The 23,937-nt window shown below is 41.2% G+C and overlaps 1 protein-coding gene across 1 annotated transcript; it reads left to right on the top strand.

Annotated features, from left to right (window-relative positions):
* The first annotated feature begins 17,137 nt into the window (after positions 1-17,137).
* On the top strand, positions 17,138-18,755 carry LOC117711484 (C-C motif chemokine 12-like). Its single transcript, XM_034507181.2, has 3 exons — positions 17,138-17,311; positions 17,959-18,076; positions 18,462-18,755. Exons 1-3 carry the CDS (start codon positions 17,239-17,241, stop codon positions 18,565-18,567), a joined length of 297 nt encoding a protein of 98 aa, XP_034363072.1. The 5' UTR covers positions 17,138-17,238; the 3' UTR covers positions 18,568-18,755.
* Positions 18,756-23,937: the final 5,182 nt, after the last annotated feature.

The following is a 23,937-nucleotide window of genomic DNA, read 5'->3' as shown; positions in this document are numbered from 1 at the left end:
TGCTACTTTCCTGTCTTCCTTTTGTGTGTAGTACCTTGAGTTTCATTAAAGTTAATTGCCTGAGTGTGGGTGGGAGGTGACTGAGTGGCAGTACCACTGAAGATATATCTGTGGCTATACAGCTGAAGATATAAGTGCCATCCTTCCCCCCAGTAAGCCAACAATGGATTGTCAATAGTCCCTCTAGAAGGGATGGGGCTTCATGGGCCGACTCTCATCTATGATGCAGTATTGACAGACCCAGTTGTGTGCAGAATAAGTACAGGCAACCACACTGTAACATGTTAGTGAGTGTGATAAGCTTGTGTCATATCCACATGTCACTGTAATGCACACCATCTCATCCTTAGGCTCTTGCATTCTTTCTTCCCTTCTTCTGTGATTTTCCCTAAACAGGCATCATAGCTGTCTGAGTTGGGTCTGTGGACTTTTACCAGGTTCCTTCTTCATGTTTAAACACAGACAGTGTCCCTATTTGCCCAGTCTAGAGGTATTTCCAAAGACACTACACTCGCAGTACAAAAACAAAGTATTCCAAACAAACCAAGATGAGTCCTTCATGCCAAATGTAGATATGCTTGATGCTTTGGGTGTTCCTGTGCATCCTTTGTGTTTTCTACATGAGTATGCAGTCATTTGGAAATTAAATTAAGTCTTTCCAGTGTCTTTGAAGTTGGGCCTCAGTAGTATTTCAGAAGCTGCCCTTAGAAATTTGGCAAATCTTCAGACAAGTGATGGGAGTATAGTGCCCTTCATTAAGGAAATAAATAGAAACTTACTGACTATGGAGGGCAGAGGGAGCACAGGGCTTTTATGGACCACAGCCTCCAGAGCTCAGCAAGGGGACAGCTCCAGCCTTCAGTTGTGTGTGGCTGCAGAGACCTAAGAGATTGAGAGGAGATAAGAAATCATTTTAAAACCTCAAAGCTAAAATGGAGTTACTTGGCATCTATGGACACCAGGACCATTCTCTCAGTGATGCTCATTTGTGCAGAAGGTCTCTGCTGTGAATCCTGAAGCTGCACATGGATGGGGAAGCCATCAAGCTACACTTGCCATTGGCACACACCAGCATTTGCATGTATTTACATGAACATACTTACATCATGTATTTGCCATTTCATGTAATATAAAACACACTCCTGTTAATTATACTGACCTCAAGGTGCTATGATTGACCTAATGTGATTATTTTCTTACCTTTGAATATATAGAATAAAAATAAATGTTGATATCAATATAATAAAATGCTTGCTTCTGAAATTTGTGTTACTTTTTTTAAAATCCCTGTAACAAAAGATCTGAGGAAGGCAACTTCAGAAGTGGATTTATTTTGGCTCATGGTTCCAGTAGGTATAGTCTACAATGGCAGGAAAGGGGAGGCAGATCAGCTCTTGGCAATGAGAGTGTGTGGCAAGCTCCTCCCACAACAGTTGAACCAAGACTCAGAAAACTCTAAACAGAATAAGTCACAATCAGACACAGATATAATCGTCAAGGCCTTCACCCAAGTCACCCACTGCTGCCCCAAAGAGCCCATGTCCCAAAGGTTTCACAAACTTCCTAAACAATGTCACTAGCTGGGGAGCTGGTGTTCAAACACTTGGGCCTATGAAGACTGTTTCACATTCAAACTGTAACAAATACACACTATTAAATCAAATAGTCTACTGTATTTGTATTAAAAATGCAATGACAAATATATAATAAGAATGACTCCATAATATGATGTGAAACTTGAGTAGCCAATAAATCCTTCATAATATCTGACAGACACTAGGATGTTTGCCTTATAAAGTTTGTTTGTTTGTTTGGTTGGTTGGTTGGTGTTTTGTTTTTCTTTAGACAGGGTCTCCTACCGGCCTGAAGCTTTCTGTGTGGCTGAGAATAATGAACTTCTATAGTCCTGAATTCACCTCACAAGTGCTGGGCTTACACTCAGTCCACCATGCCTGGTTTATGTAAAAATGGACATGGAATCCAGAACCTCATGCATGCTAGGCAATCACTGAGTTATATTTCCAACCCTCATAAGTTTGTGATTTTCATAAATAATTAAATAAAATATCACCCTAAGTACCAATTAACACCTGTGCCCACTGAGAGCTTTATCGTCATTTCCATTTTACTAAGCTAATGTGGATAACTCGGTATCATAATCATTAGCATAATAGCCTGGCATTTAGATAAAAGTCAATTGCAAGATTATGGGATTGTTATGGGTTCCTTTTCTGTCTTGACAAAAATAACAAAAATATATTTTATTTAGAATGCTGCAGAGGGCACTAAATGTTATGAAGCTATTTAGATGCACCACTCTGCCTCACATTAAAATTTAACAAAATCTAAATGAGCAGGTCTTTAAGTGTGAAGTATTAGAAATTGTGCAGCCTGAGAATGTCACAGGGTATATTCCTGAACACTTCTGCGCAAGGCTCAACAGCTGCTGAGGTGACATGCTAACACTCAACAACTGGGCCTGATGAGGGAAGGTTCCTAGCAGTGCCAGTTCTCGCTCTGCGCATTTGACGGGACTAGGCTTCCATGCCAAAGACATACAAGCACTCATGGCTTACTTCAGTAAATAAAAGATGAATTAACAAATGCCACTCTGGGCAGGTGTCATTAAGAACTGGAACAAATGTTTCTATGTCTTTCACATGCCCATGGTGTCTGGAGATATCTATTGATAAGGAACCTCAATCAGAGGCAACCATGGAATGCTATACCATGTCAAACATATTACACCCTCGTCCCACTACAGGCAGAGCTGACCAGAACAACCAGAGATCTAGCTGCTCTGTTATATGACAACCCCCTGACTCTGACTTTGCCTGGTACATTAAATCTTTATTTTATTCCTTAAATTCCCTGTGATGGCTATTCTTGGTTGTCAACTTGATTATATCTATAATTAACTGAAACCCAATTGTCTGGCATATCTGTGAGTGATTTTTCTCTCTTGATTAAATCATTTGAAACGGGAAGACTTCTAATCTATATTTGAAAGGTGGGAATATCTACCTTTAAACTGGCCACACACTTCTGCTGGCAACCTATATAAAGGACATAGAAGAAGGAAGTCAGCTCTCTCTTTTCCTGTAAGCTCTCATTCTCACTAGCAAGTGGGTGAAGTACAATACCTGAAATTCACAGTGTCAAGGCACTAAGGAAGACAGATGCATGGCAAATATATCCAACCACTAATAATGTTAAAGAGATGGTCAGAGGCATCCATGCACATACCATAACGTGTGTAAAGACCCAGAAGCAACTAGATACATATTGACACCCAGATAACCTCTTTGTTGTCATAATAAAAGAGTCTGTGCACCTCTCATACTCAGCCTTTATCCCAAACATACTTCAGGGTTACATCCTGCTGATTCAACAGAAGAATGAATGGAACATTACCATATAACTTATGCAATATGTAGTCTCAGAAGTTCCTGGGCACCCCCACTGTGGTGTTTTTCCTGGTTCTTCTCTTTTCATTAAACCACATGCCAGCTGTTGTTTCTGTATGCTCACTTGATTGTCTAGGTACAGCTGGGCAAGTCATGTCAAGTCATCAGAAGATTCCTTCTGCTGGGCAAGATTAGTTTTGAGGAGATTAAAGAAGGCCCGTGTGTTCCCTAAGCCCAGTAGAATCTGTTTATGTCTCTCTTTTGTTAAGACACGTCAAGCAAGCTTCCTTGAAATCATTTCTCTTCCACTGAGACCCAGGATTGCTTGTCCTTGTCACATGAACTGATAGCTGTAAATTATCCCACAAGAACAAAGAATTTGCCAGGAACCAGGGAACAAATTAGGAGGCCCAGTGCCCAATTGAGCATAATAATCCATCCTTGAGTCTGGGGCTGAGTCTTTTTTACCCAATTGTCACAGTGATTTTGAAGAAATTGTTTCATTTCCTTGGCTTCCATCTAGTGATAAATTGGAACTTTGAACTAGCTCAATGACTCTAAAATTGGTCTTGATTAAAAGTTACCCAGTCACACAAAGCACTTTAAAACCAGAAAATTCCAGACACAATCTCAATAAACTGTCTCTGTATTTGGTATGGCTAATCAATCCCAACACATTATCAATACTTGCCCAGGACATCCTCATGTTACTGGCAGGTCTGGGCACTAATGCACTGAATGGTTGGTCTTTGAGCTTCCTGGGAACCATATTATAATTTTCTGTCTGTTTCTTCCTTTCTAATTGGTGTCACATGGTGACACTTGTTTGTCATGGTGCAGCTATACAGCCTAATGCAAATCATTTCATCTGTCTCATTCTTTCTCTCATTTGTAAGGGTGAAGAGTTGAATAAGGACAAATGCCTCCTTCAACTCATTCTGTAGCACTGTGAGCACTGAGAATGGAGAACGAGGAAGGAGCTGAACATCAAAAAGGAAAGCATGATTTCCAGGAGACCCAAGTCAGAATCTGTCTCAGTTCCTAATCGTGCCCATTGCTTTTTCCAGATAATTGTTTCTGATCTCAATTCAAGATTGGAAAGCCACCTGGGAATAATCTAGGGCCCTGGACAGAACCGTTCCACAATTCGCATGGCTTAAGTTTCATTTCCACTTCTTGTATTGGAATTCCTTGAATTCTGTTTAAAAATAAGAGAGGGAAGTTGCATAATCTAAGGGGCTCAAGAACTGACAGATACAAACTGCTCACAGAACTAGAATCCTACTGCCCATAGTGTCCATCAACACTAGGATACAACTCCTATATCTTACAAGCCTCCTGAAAGTCCTGCCTCTGGGTCATGGTAGCATCCCAAGACCTCACTTGCTCACTTCTAGGAGACATTCTGTCATTATCCAACTACAGCTGGCTCTCTTAGGTAGGCTTGGGCTCTCTCTTTCAATATATGTATATATACTTATCAGGCTATGGCTTACAGTTAGTGTGCTGATCCCTATTCTTCAAAGCAAGTTTTGACATCAGATAATTTAATAGTCACAGTGAGTCCCATTGCTGTACAAGAAGATTAAAAGCATTAAATATAAAGAAGTTACATGCATTCTCTGACATAGATAATATTACTATCCTGATAGGAAAAAAAAGATACTCTAAAGAGATTCTCTAAATAGTCCTGCCCTTGGCCTATCAGACTGTTAAAATATTAGATTGCTAGAAAGAGAAAATTCTCCAGGTATCTCATGCAGGCAAAGGAAAAGGCTGAGATCCTGGGCCCTGCCAGGAGGGGTACTTGTCTCCTGAAAAAAAAAATGGCTTATAGTGTGTCAGGTTACCTGCAGAGAACTGGAGTTGACACAAGAATGACAGGTAGGTTCACACATTGACCTGGACTGTTCTCTCTCTGGCCTTCTATTTGTATCTAAAGTTCATATTAAAACCCCAAAGGTGGGCTTGACTAGACATCTTTCCAATGATTGAGTTGCCCAGTGAGTAAATCTTCTTTTACTGCTTGTCACTATTAACTGTGTTGTTAATTGGACTACTGAGGGTGTGTGCCTGCGATGGTTTGAATTGCTTGATCCAGGGAGTGGCAGTATTAGGAGGTGTGGCCTTGTTGGAGGAGGTGTATTACTATGGGGGTGGGCTTTGAGGCCCTCCTTTTAGCCACATGGAAGACAGTCTTCTGTTTGCCTTCAGAACAAGATGTAGAGCTCTCAGCTCCTTCAGCACTCTGCCTGCCTGGATGCTGCCATGCTTCCAACTTTATGATAATGGACTGAACCTTTGAACCTAACGCTTCCCCCAATTCAATGCTTTCCTTCATAAGAGTTGCCTTGGTCATGGTGTCTCTTTAAAGCAATCAAAATTCTAAGAAAATGTCTGAACCTAGTTTATTAGAGGGCTGCCAAGTCCCAGGCTTTGACCCTAAATTTCAGTAAGAATTTTAACCGGATTTCCTAGTAACTGAATCCAGACTTTGAGCCCTTTGATATTCTGTTTTTCTCACAGCTGATAAAAGTCACTGCTCTGAAAAATGCCCAGAGTCTTGAAAAGTATTCAAACCAGGAGTGGCAACTACATAGGCAGTACCATTGTCTGCCACTGTGCCCACAACAGACCTAAATGTGTCTGTCAATCACAGCATCCTATTCAGTAACTCAAGTTAAGAATTAATTGTCGTCTCTTCATTTTTCTACAGCACTTTCTGGCCATTCTTTACCAGTCTCTAAGGCTGACACATACTTGAGGACTCTCTGTCATCACTAAACTTGTCAGAATGTAATCCTTTATATCAAAGTTAAGAAGACTGCCTTAGGCATACTGGGAAAATTATTGACTAAATTATGACTAATCTCAAGTTGCTTAGCAATGAATCCTTTTTCATTTCACCAGCCCTTTCTCTTTCCCATGCCTATTAATGCTGCCTGCTTATGGCATCCCAGAAAAGACTACTGAAGCTCTTGTGGCACTGTGTAAGACACCAACTTGATTTCTAAGTTAAAAAAAAAAAATACATAAATCTTTTTTGTAAGCCAACACACCTCTATGGAATCTGACCCACAGGACACACCTGGCATTGCCACAGACTAGAAAGCAATCTGCTACAACATCCCCAATTCCTCTCTGGTTAGAAGAATTACTGGTTATGTTTCTGTGAAAAGGCTTCCGAGATGGATTAGCAGTTAAGGGCAACTGCATAGTTATATAGAATATATATGGTGTTATATAAGATCTGAGTTCAGTTCCTGATACACTAGCTCCAGAGGATACAACATCCTCTTCTCGTCTCCTTGTACACTTTTTTTGCATATACATATGGAGAAATAATTTAAATAAATAAATTTGTATCTTAAATGAGCAAATAAAATCTATGTAAATTATCTGTACTTTTTTTTTATCAGAGTATAACTGAGAGATGGAGATACCGGTATTTTAAAGGCACCATTCTATGAATTTCACACGCATAAGCAACTAATTTCACCACTGCTCAGCTCACAACATAATTACAAACAATCCTTCTGGTAAAGCTGATACAATCTCATTGTTACTATCTCTACTTAATTGGAGAGCTACGACATTAATACTTCAGGCTCCTACAACAGAAACCACCATTGTGACCTCTATTAGCACAGGTTAACTTCACCTTTTAACTAATAAGTGTCTTCTTCACAGCTGCCCAACATTCTTAAGACTAATTGACTCATATTTTAGTGTCGGGGCAAGCTTTCCAACAATGTAATCATCCGAATAAGAGGTTTTTACAATATCCACACATTTGATTTATTAATCCCTTAGCTGTGGAATTAAATGGAGACATGAATGATAATGTTGTATCAGCTCTGTCATGCATGCTATTTATAACAGTAAAAAGACAATCTCATAATTCCTGTCTATGGAAAATGAATAAATTAATTGTACTGTGTTGATGTATATAGACCTTTATGGAGCATTTAAAGTTCAAGATTATTGGAGCATACTTAATGTTTTTTCAGAAGTCTTAATGTGCAGGCTGAGAATATGAGATCTCAGATCAGAAATTACACAAAAGGCAAGAGCTGTGCCAGGGAAATGGGGTAAAATGAACTGCATTGCTGTTGAAAAGTTCTGCTTGGTGAAAGGCATTGTTAAAAGGAAACTCCTCAGGTTGAAAGGAGGCATTTGTGGTGCTCAGTCTAATAGAGAAAGTCAATCCGAAGTATTCTTGTGCCAATCAGTAAGAAACTGACTGAGTACATATCAAAAACTGGCAAGTAATTTGCATAGATGCTCTACTAAGGAACTTAAAGAAAGGAAAACAACATATGATATGATTTCCTGTGACTTCCAACTTCTCTCCTTAGAAAGAAGTTGGAGGAACCACTAGCATCGAATAAAAAAAAAAAAATGTTGAATCAACTGAAGACTGACAATTCTTGGAAATGCCAGAGCTCTTCAAGGCAACCAGAACAAGGATGGACACAAAACCACAGCTTGCCAGGAGGAGTCAACAGCCAAAACGACCTGTTAGGAGGTTGAGCTTCAGCTAGCAAACTTCTGGGTCTTAAAAATGGAATTGTATAGGAGCTAATTCCCCACCGGATGAGGAAGCGAGTCCCAAGCCCTCAAATAAACTTCATGTCTAGGGGCTCTACCAGGTTTACAGGGTGAAATCACACAAATATTCTCTCATGGTTCTAGCAGGGACAGAGGGAAATGTCCATTTCAAAATATATGCAGAAGAAATGCTGCCATTCTGAAGAAAAAAAAATAGTTAGAAGATTCTATGTACTATGCTCAGAAAGAACAGTTAATTATTAGTTTGGCTCAAATATGAATCCTGAAAGTTGCAGTAATGAATGGCCTGACAAAATCTTTTCACACCTGTGCAGAAGTGGTACGGATATTATGGAGGTAACCAACCTCTTTCTGATTGGATTTAAAATCTTCTCCAAAAGACAGAACTTACGCCTGGCACTGTTAAAAAGGGACAAAACCCTGAGACTGGGTAGGTAAGTCATGGATCCTAGAGGAGAACTTGCTTCTAAGTGGACGTAGAATTTAATCGGCTTCTAAAGGCTGATCTTTATGCCCATAGATGCACATACCTCTGAGCTCTCACTGGGGACGCTTCTTTTTGCAGCAGAGGATGTGTTGCAGGATATTTGATCACACTGCAAACCCCAAGACTGTGTTATTTACTGATATCTGTTTCTAGTTGTGATGTGGCTCAGCTCTGTGCACACATCTTTAATCCCTGTGGCTGTGGTTGGAATATAGATATGCTTTTAACACATCCCTTTAACCCTAAACTATGAAGAGAAAGTTAGTTTGTAGACAGAAGCATTCATGTTTGACAATGATGTCTAATTGAATGGCAGACAAAGTGACGAATCAGAGAAAGAGCTGACTGAATAGGATCTGCCCAACTCTGACAAGGAGAGAGAGGAAAGGGAAGCTACTTAATAGAACAGTGGAGAGAGGGAGGGAGGAGAAGGCGGTTTTACCAAGACAGTTGTACGGAGATAGGTTATAGAGAGAGAGCAAGCTAGACACTTATAAAGACAGAACAAGCCAAAAATTAGAAGGAGCCAAAAGATTAGAACAAATTACCAGAGTTAGTTTGAGGTCAAATAGAGCAATTCAGAGGCTGAGATAGAAGCCAGATTGAACCAGTCAGCTTGGAAAGGACTTTGAGCAAGAACAGCTAAGTTGAATCAGCCAGCCAGAGTCCAGAAAAAAACTAGTAAGGGTGAGCTTATTCAGTAGCAAGTCTCGGACACTGAAAACATTCTAGGTCTAAATTAGATTGTAAGGAGACTAGAAGCATCCAGAACTACGCCTAGGTTAACAGAAGAGATAAGTCTTGGAAATAACAATTACATCAGGCAAATAAGTCACATTTACAATATTGATTAACACAAAACCCACTGTAGTGATTTGAATATGATTGGCCCAGGGAGGGGAGACTATTTAGAGGTGTGGTCTTGTTAGAGTAGGTGTGGCCTTGTGAAAGGAAATGTGTCACTGTGGGAGTGGGTTTTAAGACCCTCTTTTTAGCTGCCTGGAAGCCAGTCTTCTCCTGTTTGCCTTTGGAATAAGATGTAAAACTCTCAACTCCTCCCACATCTTGCATGCCTGTATGTTGCCATGCTCCCACCTTGATGATAATGGACTGAACCTCTGAACCTATAAGCCAGCCCCAATTAAATGTTGTCCTTTATAAAGTTGTCTTGGTCATGGTGTTGGTTCACAGCAGTAAAATCCTAACTAAGACACCCACAAATGGACAACATGCAGAGAATAAGACTATGGAGTGCTGAGTCCTGAATATGACACCTACATCACATCTCCAATTCCCAAGTCACAGGGATCATTTCAGAAGAGGAGCTGGCAAATGGTAAGAGCCAAAGCCAGTGGACTACTACAGAGATACAAGGGGGAGTTTGGACATATAAACTAACACTGGCACACACAAGACCAAGTCAGTCTGCACGTCCTACCCCTAGCTGAGGATCTATGGCTGCTGGAAGAAGGAGTCAGTTTTCTTTGAGCATGCCACCCATGAGAGGCTACCCATGTTCCAGTAGCTGGCCCTACATGCATTCACTTACAGATGGCACTAAGTGGACTCCATGGGCTCAAAAAAAAGAAGAGAAAACATGAAACTGGGAAGTAAACATGGTAGTGGAGACAGAGGAGTTTGGAAGGAAGGGCATGGGGACAGAATTTATTAAAACATATTATATATATATATATATATATATATATATATATATATATATATATATTCTTAATCAATAAAAATAAAAAAATATGTGCTGAGGTTTGCGTTCCCTACTAGTTCCAAAGGAAAGTTGTTTTCCTAGAACCTTATCTACACAGGGAATAGAAACACCCAATCAGACCATTCAGCAAGCCCCCTAAAAGTAGAAAAGGGTTAAGTGTCAAGGGTATGGGTGGAGAGCAGTCAGTGACTAAGACATAAGCATGCCTTTCCATGTCTACAGATGCCAGAGGATTGCAAAAACTCTACAGACTGACTAACCTCATTTCCTATCACCCAATGCTCTGTGCCTGACTTCAACAAAACATCACAAACATAACAAAAGACAAAAAATACACAGACTAGGGATAAAAAAGCGAGCCAGGGAATCTGATGAAGATGCAGCAGAAAAAAAATCTGAAATCATCACATTGAGAACTTACAGTAACTGTGAGCAATATGGTAAGAGCTTAAAGTTGCAAAAGCTAAGAAAATGTCATCAGAGAAAGAGAAACAGTAATAAAAAAAAATATGCCCCAAGGATCAAAACACCCTGACACAAAGTAACAGCACCATCCGTGAACTTGTCAGCAGAATGGACAGAGCCAAGGAATGAACCAGCAAACATAGGGACGGGCCTGTAGAAATATACAGAACTGTAGAGGAGATAAAATGGGATATTCCATACACATAGTGGGGATACCAAAGGAGATGGGGGAGAAGGAAAACATGTGAAACTTTAGCAGTTGAGAATTTCCCACAATTAATGAAGGATGCCAACCACATGACAGGTGAGGCTTGATTGCATCCTCTTTAGTCACTTGCAGATCTGGGAGGACAGTTATCAGGGCTAGATGACCTGAACAACATCACTGATCATCTGGATTTAATGTGATTCTAACTGACGTTTAGAGAAGGTTTTCTTCAATAAAGACTGAAAACAAACCACACATTATTTTTAACAAGTGTGCAACATTTACAAGAAGACCCGTGTTTGCTGAATGCAGAAGGATAGCAACTACCTAACAAATACTTCCCCACCATGATAGAATTAAATTAAAGGTCGACATAAGAAAGATAGAAAGTCTCCAAATACTTGGAGATTGAACATCATAGTTCTAAATAACTCATCAATCCAGGAAGTGGTCTCAAGAGAAGGTTGAAAATATCTTGTACAAAGCAGAAAACACAAAGTAGCAAAAATTTGTTAGATGAAGTGAAAGCAGTAACCACAAGGAAGTGTGTAATGTTGAGTGGAAACAGAAAATCAGAACAATCTAAAATGATCAGTGCAAGCTTCCACCTGACAAAGGCAAAAGAAGGAGAAAAGTAACTATAAAAGCCACAGAGGCTGAAGGAAAGAAAGAAAAACGAGAGCAGAAAATAGGGAAACAAGAGGAAAATCAATAAAACCAAAGCCCAACATTTACAAAGAGCCCAAAACAGATCAACAAATCTACAAGTAGGAGAACCACAAGAAACCAAAGGTACAAGTTACTACTCTCAGAAACACAAGAAGAGCCATCACTACCACGCCTTGCTTCTGGACACTGTTGACAATAAAGATATTAGGTGTGAGGAACTCTTCACCCAAATTCTGGAGCTTAGAGAAAAGGTCAATTTCTTTAAATACCCACTACCAAAGCTCACACAAGGAAAAAAGAGATAGCCAGTTTTCACTATATCATATAGGGAGTCAGATAAACAATAATTCTCCCACCCATAAAGAACCAAGACCTCCAAGATAGGTATATTAGTGGACTCTACTTAATATTTAAGTAACAAATAATTGTCCAACAGATTGTTCAAAAACTTAAAAACAGGGAGAACATTTGCAAATTTACAACCCGGGGGCAGGAAGACAGCTGTTCTGGGCCTACAAGGCAGGGGGAGTTAACGCTGCTGCCACCTGGCTTTCTTCCTGACCTAACATAAGCTGATGACAGGTCACAACAGAAGGACATCACAGGCCAGCAGAAGATAACACCTGGTACCCAGGAACACAACCACAGACTGCCTCAGCAAAAGTTTAGAAGATAGTACCCAACAGCATGTATAAAAGTTATATGCCAACAACAACACTCTTACAGTTAGTGAACATAGAAAGGTTGCAGAATATGAAGTTATGATGTGAGATTCAATAGTGCAATTCACTCTGTGTAGGAAAGGCTGTGGAGACAGTTGGCTGGACATGTGCTTGCTGTTCAAGTATGAGTGACTGCGTTAAGATCTCTGGTACCCACATAAGAAGCAGGGGCATGGTGGCATGGGTCTGGAATGCAGAATTTCAGGAGGAGAGTAGAGACAGGTGGCACCCAGGTCCCTCCTGGCCAGGTGAACCAGATTCAATGAAGAAACCTTATCTCAAAACATAAGTAGAAAAGTGATAGAGGGTATATCTTGTCTCACCCCTGCAGCACCACATCAGTGGAAGTCCTGGCTGACTCCTTAGCCTAGACAAGAAAACAAAAAGTGCACTAGTAGGAAGAAGCTAAGTTTCATTTAAGAGCAACATGATTGTCTTTTACAGAAAATCACAAAGAATCAACAACGGTACAACACTCTTACACTTGATTTCTGATCATAGAAAGGTTGCAGAATATGAGGTTATGATGTGAGATTCAATAGCCTTCCAATATGTCACAAATGAACAGGAAGTTAATGATACTTTATCATTTATAATACCACTAAAAATCATGTACATAGGACTTAACCATAGGAAAAATGGATGGCATCATGAGAAAAGCCACAAACCTCTGTGAGAGAGAAAAAGTAAGCCAATGGAGAGATCTCTGTGTTCAGGTGAGAGAGTCAATCAACACTGTCAGCCTCCAAGCTCCTCCCCAGCTGACCTCTTCATTCAACACAATTTCAACCAAAATCTCATCAAGTTCTTTGATGGATATTGACAGAGTGGTTCTAAAGTTTATACGGAGAGGCAAAGCAGCCAGATGAGTTCATGCAACGCTGAAGAATAAAGTCAGAGATCTCACGTTACCTGACTTTGAGATTTACCACAGGGCTACAGTCACCAATATGCCATGGGACTGATGATATAATAGAAAATAAATCAATGGGACAGAAATAAATCCACACAAATTGCCTTTAGAAAGCAGCAGAGGCAATTCAATGGAGATTTCTCAGCAAATGGATTTGTAACAACTGGGTGAACACACAATAAGAAAATGGATCCAAACATAGACCTCAAGCTTTTCACAGAAATTAATGTGAGGTGAATCACAGACATAAATGTATCTATTGCTTAAAATTCAGACTACACAGCACTGTGTGCGCACTGTGGGTTTTAAAAGACAGAAAACATATGAAACTGGGAGGAGACAGTAGTGGTAGGGATGGGAGGGTGGATAATTGCAAGGTAGGAAACGGGATGTGGGCATGATCAAATGGTATACATGTATGAAATCCTCAGTCAATAAAGAAATGACTTCTAGAAGATAAAATTGAAAAAAATAGGTGAGTGTATTTGGTATTAACTTGATAGACACAACATCAAAAGTACACACCACAAGCAAACCTCTGATCGATTAGATTTGATAAAATGAAATCTTCCACTCTATGAAAGATGCTGTTGAACAAATGACAAGTCACAGATTGGAAGAGATAATCAGCAAAAACGTTTATCTAAAAGAGGACTTGTATGCAGAGAGTTCTTAAAAGTCACCTACACAAGTTCCACATAAGTTCTTTACGGCAGCAATGAATGGTTGAAAGTGAATTTTGAAAGCAATTACATTCACAATAGTCTCAAAAAAGAGACAATTAAGAATGAAGGAAGATGTTAGGACCGTACAACAGTTAGCAAACATAGCTTAAAATAAAATAAAGAGGACTCGAGGGAAAGAAAATACATCCTAGGTTCATGGGTCAGAGGACAATTTTGTTAAGATATAAATACATCCTACAGCCATCTACAGACTCAAATCCCATTGACACATTCAGCAGAAACAGATGGCCACATCCTAAAATACACCTAAAATATCAATGAACCCTAAATAGTGCCTATATTCTCAAATTCCAAGATCCACTACTAATTCACAGTAACCAAAACAGTGTGGTGTTGGCACAACATGAAACACAGACCAGTGAAGCAGGACAGAGGTCCCAGAAATAAATTCCAGCCAAATGGTTCAAGGGTTTTTAAGAAGAATGTCAAGAGTAGTCAATTGTTTCCCTCCAAGAAATAGTTTTGGGAAAACTGGATATTCTCATGCAGAAGAATAAACTTGGGCCCTTTCCCAGCACCATATGGATACTTAACTCAAAACATATCAAAGATGTGATTTAAGATCCAGAACAACAAAACACTTAGAAGTCAACAGAGGACAAAGCTTCAAGATGCTGGACTTAACAATGAATTTCTGACTATGGTTCTCAAGTCATGGGTGACGAGAAAAAAACCAGAAGTTAAACTTTGAGGTAACTAAAAAGGTTTTCGGCATCAAAGGATAGTATCAGCAAAATGAAAAGGCAATCTGGGAAAAGGGAAGACGTGCTTGCATTTCGTAATTAATTTGTAGCCAGAACAGAGAACATCTGCAACTCTACGGAAATTAATGACTTCAGTCAAACATGGACCAAACAATTGTCCAAGGAAAGTATACAAATACTGGTAAGTCCACAGTAAGCTCATCACCAGTAAACACTACAAAAAACGGAAACAAATGTCATGATGGCTGGCTACTCCCCGTCTACTAAAATGTCTACTAGAGAAGACTGTAGCAAGTGTCTCAATGATGTGGAGAGAATGGAACCTTGTGTGTGGCTGCTGAGACTGTCAAGGAGAACAGCTCTGTGGGAAAGGAGGGCAGTTAGTGCCTCAAAATAAACAAATAACACGATTACCATAGAATTCAGCAATACCACTTCTGCATGTTTACTCAAAGAAATTGAAAGCGGGTGTTGGTGAGACTCGTGCCCACCCAGGCAGTTGAAGGATTATTTACGACTGAAGCCTGAAAAGAAGCTGAGTGTTCGGTTCGTGAATGGATAAGCGCACCCGCCATGTCATATACACTGAGTGTGGGAATCTTACAAGGCCTACAAGAAAAGGAGCAATTACGATATGAGCAACAACACAGAAGCTCCCTGAGGGCATTGTACTAAGTTAAATAACACAGTTGAAGAAAATTTAAATAAGTTATATGTAAGCTTACTTGAGGTAAGAAAGTTGAAATCACAGAAGGAATAAGTAACGGTGTTTGCTGTTGGGGGATGGGCAATGGCTAAGACCAGGGAGCAGGTGAGAATGGGGGTGGCTTATTGAACATAGAATTTGATTGACAAATAGAGTCATGCAGGCTGATTGCAAGTCCATGTGAACTGCTTACTTCATGGTTAAGAATATAATTTCATGGTATACATATTTTGCCACAAGAAAGCATAATTTAATCTTCAAAAAGTAGTGAGTGAGCTATTAATGTGTAAGGCTGTCATAGAGGAACATAACTTGTAATGTCACTTAGTGAAATGAGCCAGCCTGGAAGTGCTGTAATATATGATTCCAGCAGTGAGGGAGCGTGAGTGGTGAGAGGAGACAGATGAGGTCAGTAATTTGCAACCTGGCTTCCCTTCATATCTTCCAGCGACCTCTCCTCCACGGCATGTAGTGAAGTGGCTTGGAAGCTATTAGCAAACAGACCCAAAATTCCAGAATCTTCATGAAATCATCTCCAAAGGATTTCACTTGGGAAGAACCACCTACTGCAGAATCAACTCCACTGCAAGTTTCCCTCCATTGCAGGCCCTTCCCAATGCAGGACACTCCCACTAAAGATCTCTTCACTACAAGATCATCCCCTCCCAGTGCAGATCTCACCTACTGAATGATACCCATTGCCGGATCCTCCCCTAAAGGATTCCCACAACTGGAGGACCCCGCCCCCACCCACTGCAAGATCTTGAACGCACTACAGGATCCTCTTCACTGCAAGATGCCACACACCACAGAATCAACTCCGCTGTGGAATACTTCCACTGCATCATCTCCCTCACCGCAGGATCCCACCCACCTAAAATCACATCAACTACAGAATCAGTGTGTACTCTACCCACTACTCTAAGACTCTAGGACTTTGAGATTTTTCAGACAACAAGCTAAACATAATGAGGCAATTCTATAAGCCCAGCTATCTGGAAAATCAAGATCACAAGTTCAAGGCCAGCCTGTTCTACAAAATTAGTTCAAGACTTGTTGGGCAATTAAGTGAGGCCTATCTCAAAAGAAAAGTGGAAGAGAGAGAGAGAGAGAGAGAGAGAGAGAGAGAGAGAGAGAGAGGGAGAGAGGGGGAGAGAGGGAGGGAGAGAGGGAGAGAGAGGGAGAGAGAGAGAGAGAGAGAGAGAGTCATGCAGTTGTAGTAGTGAGCTAATGCCTAGCATGTGGTAGTGCACATGCCTAGCTTGTGGTAGTGTACATGCCTAGCATGTACAAGGCTAAACCTAACATATATAATTTGGTAACAGAAGGAAGAGAAGAATGAGCAACAGAAAGAGATGGCTGGCAAACTCTGAAGAATGACCTTGTCACTTCTTCAGGGTTATTTGGAGACCAACTGAGTTCTGAGGAGTCCATCTGCTTTAGAATGGCAGTGGCCTTGTGTAATAAAGGCCAGAGGCAGACGTAGCATTATTTCCAACTTCCTGACACCCTCCAAGAGGCAGATCCTGGCCTCTCTTTACTCCACTGTGACTTCTAGTTTCCTTTCTTTTTTTTTTCTGTAAAGATGTTTTTCCATTTCAAAGAAATGAGAACCCCTATCCAGTGAGGTCACTTCTCTCATATCGCTAGCCTCAGCTGAATACCTTTCCGCCTCTGTTTCACAGTCTAAACTGGCAGTAGACAGAAACCATACAGCTTCCTTCTGGCTGAGAGGAAATCACCCCTGGGGTCCTGGTGCCTACTCAGCACAGTCCTGAGGATCTTACTTCATCCTTCCTTCTGTAGGATCCTGCCAGGCTTCATGCTGCTTATAAAAGTCAGATGGAACTTCCAGAGGAGCAGAGACACTGGCTCCTGACTCCTCCAGCTTTCATTCCAAAGCCCTTGACCTCAACATGAAGATCTCCACACTTCTATGCCTCCTGCTCATAGCTGCCACCATTAGCCCACAGGTGTGGGCTGGACCAGGTAAGGCTTCTTCTCCTTTCCCAATCTCTCAGCACATTCCAGAGCCATTGCATGGTCTGCAGTTTTGAAGACGGAGAGACTCAGGTTACGAGAGGAATTAAAAAGAGTCATTGTATCAGCGACACAGTGAGCCAGAACCAAATGCTCAGAGCACTGAAGCCTGTCCCTGTGATGTCTCATGACACTAGCTCTGGGACAAGATGCTGAATGCAGCTGCTACAGATACTGTCCTCTCCTTGTTTGGAGAGGTGACCCAGAAGTGGCTCTGTGGTGAGAAGGACATCTCAGCAATAGAGGAGTGACAGATATGATGGCTTGAAGAAGAATTTTGGGGTCTTGGTCCAGAGTGCCTTCAAGAACAGCAGCCACATGTGGATACTGAAGAGGCTTCTTAAACTCTAGGCCCACAGCAGCAAGGTGGTAGACAACAAGTTCTTAGAACGCCTTTGCCTGTGTCAGAAATTGATGAGATTTTTTTTCATACATAGCTAACAGCAAGGACATATTCTGTCATATTCTATGACCGGGCTCTAGTTACAGAAGATGGGAGCTGTAACTCTTAGGTACAATCCAGCATTCTTCCTTCCCTTGTGAGAGCACCCTGCATTATCTCCTAACTGTCGCTTTGTTTTCAAAATTATTTTCAGATGCGGTGTTCACCCCAGTCGCCTGCTGTTATAATGTCATTAAGCAGAAGATCCAGGTCTGGAGGCTGAAGAGCTACAGGAGAATCACAAGCAGCCAGTGTCCCTGGGAAGCTGTGATGTAAGTTGGCCATGCCCACCACTCCATACTAATCTCCTGTCTGAGGAGCAAGTGAGAGAAGTCTGGACTCACGGTCTTAAGTCAAACAGATACAGCATCTTACAGATCTGATCTCCTCCTCACCTAGGAAAACTAAGCCCACTGGAGAATCCACACTTTTCCATCAGTTGGGAGAGATGGCACCCAATTCATTTAGCCAGGAGACTGGAGACATTCAGCTAGGAGAGCAAGAACAGAGCTTCTTCCAGAGTCTTTCTTTAACCTTTCCCAATCTTCTCTCCTGCCTCTTCATCAGTGGAAGAGTAGAAGAGGCCTAGGACCAATAGACCATGCTCTGAATAGAACGCTCAGAGCACCTTGTCTAACCATGTCTTCTCCCCCACAGCTTCAGGACCGTACTGGATAAGGAGATCTGTGCTGACCCCCAGGAGAAGTGGGTTAAAGACTACATAAACCACTTGGATCAGAAGTCTCGAACGCAGCATCCTTGAACCTTCATGTGGAGGCTGAGAGTTCCAGAAAAATCTTATGTATTTTACCCTGACGTTCCCCAAGGGCAGTGTGACAGTTATTTATTATGATATCTAAAGAGTGATGCTTTTAATAATTTTAAACATAAACTTGCTTAAATAATATTTAATGATATTTAAGTTATATTTGGGTCAATTAAACTGAATTTAATTTACAAACTGTGTATTTATTTTTTAAATTTGTTTATTGGATATTTTATTTACATTTCAAATGTAATCCCCTTTTCCCCCTACCCCACCCAGGAAACCCCTATATCATCACTCCTCCTCCTGCTTCTATGAGGATATTCTCCCACTCACCTTCCCACTCTCACCTCCCCACCCACGATTTCCCCCACACTGGAGCATCCAGCCTTCACTGAACCAAGGACTTCCTCACCCCCCTATGCCTGACACTGTCATCCTCCCCTACATACACAGCTGGAGCCATGGGCCCCTCCCTATGTGCTCCCAGGCTGGTGGTTTAGACCCTGGGAGCTCTGGTTGGTTGGTATTGTTGCTCTCCTCATGGGGCCACAAACCCTTTCAGCTCCTTCAGTCTTTATCTCTCACTCCTCCATTGGGAACCCCATGATCAGTTCAATGGTTAGCTGTGAGTATCCACCTCTGTATATTTCAGGCTCTGGCAGACCTCTAAAGAGACAGCTATATCGGGCACAAGGGATAGATACCCAGGTAGAGCAATATCTAGACGGTCCCTCCTTCAGTTTCTGTCTCACGCTTTGTCTCCATATTTGCTTCCATGAGTATTTTGTTACCCCATCTAAGAAGGGCCAAAACACCCACACTTTGGTCTTCCTTGTTCATAAGCTTCATGTGGTCTGTGAGTTGTATCTTAGATATTGCAAGCTTTTGGGCTAATATCCAATTATCAGTGAGTGCATACAATGTGTGTTCTTTTGTGATTGGGTTACCTCACTCAGGATGATATTTTCTAGTTCCATCCATTTACCTAAGAATTTCTCGGCCGGGCGGTGGTGGCGCATGCCTTTAATCCCAGCACTTGGGAGGCAGAGACAGGCAGATTTCTGAGTTCCAGGCCAGCCTGGTCTACAGAGTGAGTTCCAGGACAGCCAGCACTACACAGAGAAACCCTGTCTTGAAAAACAAAAACAAACAAACAAACAAACAAACAAAAACAAAAAACAAAAAAGAATTTCTCAAATTCATTGGTTTTTAATAGCTGAGTAATATTTCATTGTGTAAATGTACCACATTTTCTGTATCCATTCCTCTGTTGAAGGACATCTGGGTTCTTTCCAGCTTCTGGCTATTATAAATAAGGCTGCTATGAACATAGTGGAGCACGTGTCCTTGTTATATGTTGGAGCATCTTCTGGGTATATGCTCAGGAGTGGTATAGCTGGGTCCTGAGGTAATGCTATGTCCAATTTTCTGAGGAACTGCCAGACTGATTTCCAGAGTGGTTGCACCATCTTGCAATCCCACCAACAATGGAGGAGTGTTCCTTTTTCTCCACATCCTCGCCAGCATCTGCTATCACCTGAGTTTTTTGTCTTGGCTATTCTGACTGGTGTGAGGTGGAATCTTGGGGTTGGTTTGATTTGCATTTCCCTGATGACTAAGGATATTGAACATTTCTTTAGGTGCTTCTCGGCCATTCAAGTTTCCTCAGTTGAGAATTCTTTGTTTAGCTCTGTGCCCCATTTTTAATAGGGTTATTTGGTTGTCTGGAGTCTAATTTCTTGAGTTCTCTGTATATATTGCATATTAGCCCTCTATTGGATGTGGGATTGGTAAAGATCTTTTCCCAATCTGTTGGTTGCTGATTTGTCTCATTGACAGTGTCCTTTGCCTTACAGAAGCTTTGCAATTTTATGAGGTACCATTTGTCATTTCTTGATCTTAGAGCATAAGCCTTTGGTGTTCTGTTCAGAAACTTTTCCCCTGTGCCTAGGTATTCAAGGGTCTTCCCCACCTTCTCTTCTATTAGTTTCTGTTTATCTGGTTTTACATATAGGTCCTTTATCCACTTGAACTTGAGCTTTGTACAAGGGGATAAGAATGGATTGATTTGCATTCTTCTACATGCTGACCTCCAGTTGAACCAGCACCATTTGTTGAAAATGCTGTCCTTTTTCCACTGGATGGTTTTAGCTCCTTTGTCAAAGATCAAGTGACCATAGGTGTATGGGTTCATTTCTGGGTCTTCAGTTCTATTCCATTGATCTTCCTGCCTGTCTCTGAACCAATACCATGCAGTTTTTTTTATCATTATTGCTCTGTAGTACAGTTTGAGGTCAGGGATGGTGATGCCCCCAGAAGTTCTTTTATTGTTGAGAATAGTTCTCACTATCCTGGGTTTTTTTGTTATTCCAAATGAATTTGCAAATTGTTCTTTCTATCTCTATGAAGAATTGATTTACAGTTTTGATGGGGATTGCATTGAATCTATAGATTGCTTTTGGCAAGATGGCCATTTTTACTATATTAGTCCTGCCAATCTACTAGCATGGGAGATCTTTCCATCTTCTGAGATCTTCTTAGATTTCTTTCTTCAGAGACTTGAAGTTCTTGTCATACAGATTTTTCACTTGCTTGGTTAGATTCACACCAATGTATTTTATATTATTTGTGACTATTGTGAAGGGTGTCATTTCTCTAATTTCTTCCTCAGCCTGTTTATTTTTCTAGTAGAGGAAGGCTACTGATTTGTTTGAGTTGACTTTATATCCAGCCACTTTGCTGAAGTTGTTTATCAGATTTAGGAGTTCTCTGGTGGAAGACAAACTGTGTATTTATGTTTATAAAAACTCCTTTAAATTCCTGGTGAAATGTTCAAGTTCTCACTGGCACCTGCCCGTGGGTTAATGAGATCCATCCGTGGTGTATTAGCATGATACCAGCTTTTGTATTCTTAAAGAATCAGTGTTTCTTCTAGTGGAGTATGTATTTCTTACTGCTGTGTTCAGTGTTGTTATTGGCTATGATGTTTTCAAAGAAAAATACGTATGTATTCTTAAGTACATTACTCTAATTTGGGGTCTTGTTAAGCTGGAAAGGAAAAGCCAGCAGCAATGGGTAACAGTGTGAAGGACCATTTTGATGGAATGTCTTTTGGCTGGGTGGGACCTGCTGAGGTTCAGAGAGAATGTGGCAGGACATGACAGGCCCTGCTAGCCCTCTAGCTCCAGTCACTTCATTACCTGCCCATAGTCATGAGCTTCTCTGGGTCCATTTCTTTTCTCATTTCATCTTTCTTTTCACAGAGTCCCTTTAATGGTCTCTCACAATGGTCTAGAGGCTTTTCTCTCTAACCCCAGGGTTTTTCCATGAAATGACTTCTGAAGCCCAGAATAGTAACACATTAGGGGAGAAACCAGACTAACAAAAAACACTAGACATCTATGTGCTGCATTTGGGATTTTTATAAGGATGGCTCTCTAACACATCTTCTGTGAAAGACATAGGCTGTGGATACACAGTGCTCTTCTGAGATGTCCAGCAACATGGGAGGGTACTGAGTCAGAGAAAAGAATCTAGCCAGTCACATGCCCCAAATCTGGAGGAACTGGATGTGGGCATTAGAAATAAAAGGTTCCAGCCTTGTTGTAGAGACTCCAAACTTCAGGATAGGAAAACAGCAAGAACACAGTAAATGGGCTCAAACTGTAAGAGCAGGAACACACTGAGAGATAGTAACAGAGTCTGAGCACAGGATGCCATGAGGAAGAGAGAACCTAGAAGCAGCCACTGCAGTGGTACAAGAAGACCTCAACAATCTAAGCTGGATGCTAGCAAGGGTGAAGCCATAAATAAAAAGGTAGACAGAGTAACGCTGTGTGGAATGCTGTAGAGGGGACAAAAAGGACCCTGGATATGAACTCATTCCTCAGAGCCTCACATAGAAAGTTAAGGGGCTGGCAGTTCTTTGATGTAGAATTAATTTCTTGTATTATGGTCTGAATGCCTGTGCTCCTTCAAGATTCATATTGGATCTTGTCCTTTTGTGCTGTGTGCGTACTGTATGAAGAAAGTAAGGCGACTTGCTTTACAAGTCTAGATATAAGGCTCAAACAACTCAGCATGGCCACTAGTGAGGCAACCTAGCTACATCACAGCCCAGTGGAAAATTAGAAAGGATGCTGTATACCAAAGGGAGTGTCAGGAGCAGCCTTGCTTATACACTGAAGGCCTAAATCAGCCATAGGCCTAAGTCAGCCTTACATGTCTGCTGACACAAGGTCTTGGTCTCTGTGGGAAAACACTGACCCTAGAACAGATAGCTATAGACCTTGTAGACAAGCAGCCTTAGTGGAAAATTGCTAGCCTGAGTAAGAACAATTAGTCATAGACCTTGTGGATAAATAGTCCTGGTGGAAAGTGCCAACTTAGATAAGTACAAATGATTCATAGACAAGAGTCGTAAGTGACCTCTTCCCTGCTTCTTCACCCAGCCAATACCCTGTTCTGGAAGATATCTGTACTCCCCCTGAGAACACTTACACTCCTGCGCCATCCCCTTCCCCACATCCTGCCTCTATGTGTATATAACCCTTGTGTGAAAAAATTAAAATTGGAGGTTTGATCAGACTATAAACAAGCTGCCCGTTCTTTGTGTCCCCTGTCCTCCAGGTCTTCTGATCTCAGTTCAATGCCCCGTGGGACTTGGGCAAGAGAGTGGGCACACAGAATGACCATGATGATTCATGGCTATACCTTCAAACCACTCCCAGCACTGATCCATTCATAAGGGAAAAGCTCCCAACACAAAAATTTCCATAAACTCAGCCCTAGTACATAAAGGCCCTTCTACCATCTCACCATCATCAACCATGCCAGAGACCATGCATCCAGCATGGATCCATTGAGGGACAGTCACATACAAACCATATCATGCATAGTGATGGGACTAAGAGGCAGGACTCAGTCAAGAGGTGTCTGATTCCATAAGTGATATTAATGCTAATAACATGGCTTGAGGGTATTGTTTTGCCCTCTAGCTGTGACAGAACATACAGAGGGTGTACAGATCAAGCCCTGGCCAGACACCAAGTCTACTGGTACCTTGATCTTCACCATATCCAAATCCAGAATTTGAGTAATTAATCTCTCTTTTTAAAAATTATTATGTCTAAGGTATTATGTTTTTGTACTAGGAATAGACTGGTATAATTGTTATGTTGTGATGTTAAATGTCCCTCTTAAGCTCATGTGCTTAAACATTTGGTCCCCAGCCAGTGGCATATTTGAGGGAGAAGGTACAATCTTTAGGGAAGAGAGAAAAACCTTTGGAGGTGAGTGACATGGAGCAGGTCCTTGGAGTTTATAGTCCACCTTGCTTCCTGTCTGCTACTGAAATATATCCAA

Source organism: Arvicanthis niloticus, chromosome 6, assembly GCF_011762505.2.
Source record: "Arvicanthis niloticus isolate mArvNil1 chromosome 6, mArvNil1.pat.X, whole genome shotgun sequence".
In the NCBI taxonomy this organism is placed as follows: Eukaryota; Metazoa; Chordata; class Mammalia; order Rodentia; family Muridae; genus Arvicanthis; species Arvicanthis niloticus.
This window is presented reverse-complemented; position numbering and strand designations above follow the sequence as displayed.

Coding starts and splice junctions, on each gene's coding strand:
- LOC117711484 (XM_034507181.2), top strand. CDS start 17,239: ATGAAGATCTCCACACTTCTATGCCTCCTGCTCATAGCTGCCACCATT. Junction 17,312..17,958: donor ACAGGTGTGGGCTGGACCAG/GTAAGGCTTCTT, acceptor AATTATTTTCAG/ATGCGGTGTTCACCCCAGTC. Junction 18,077..18,461: donor TGTCCCTGGGAAGCTGTGAT/GTAAGTTGGCCA, acceptor TCTCCCCCACAG/CTTCAGGACCGTACTGGATA.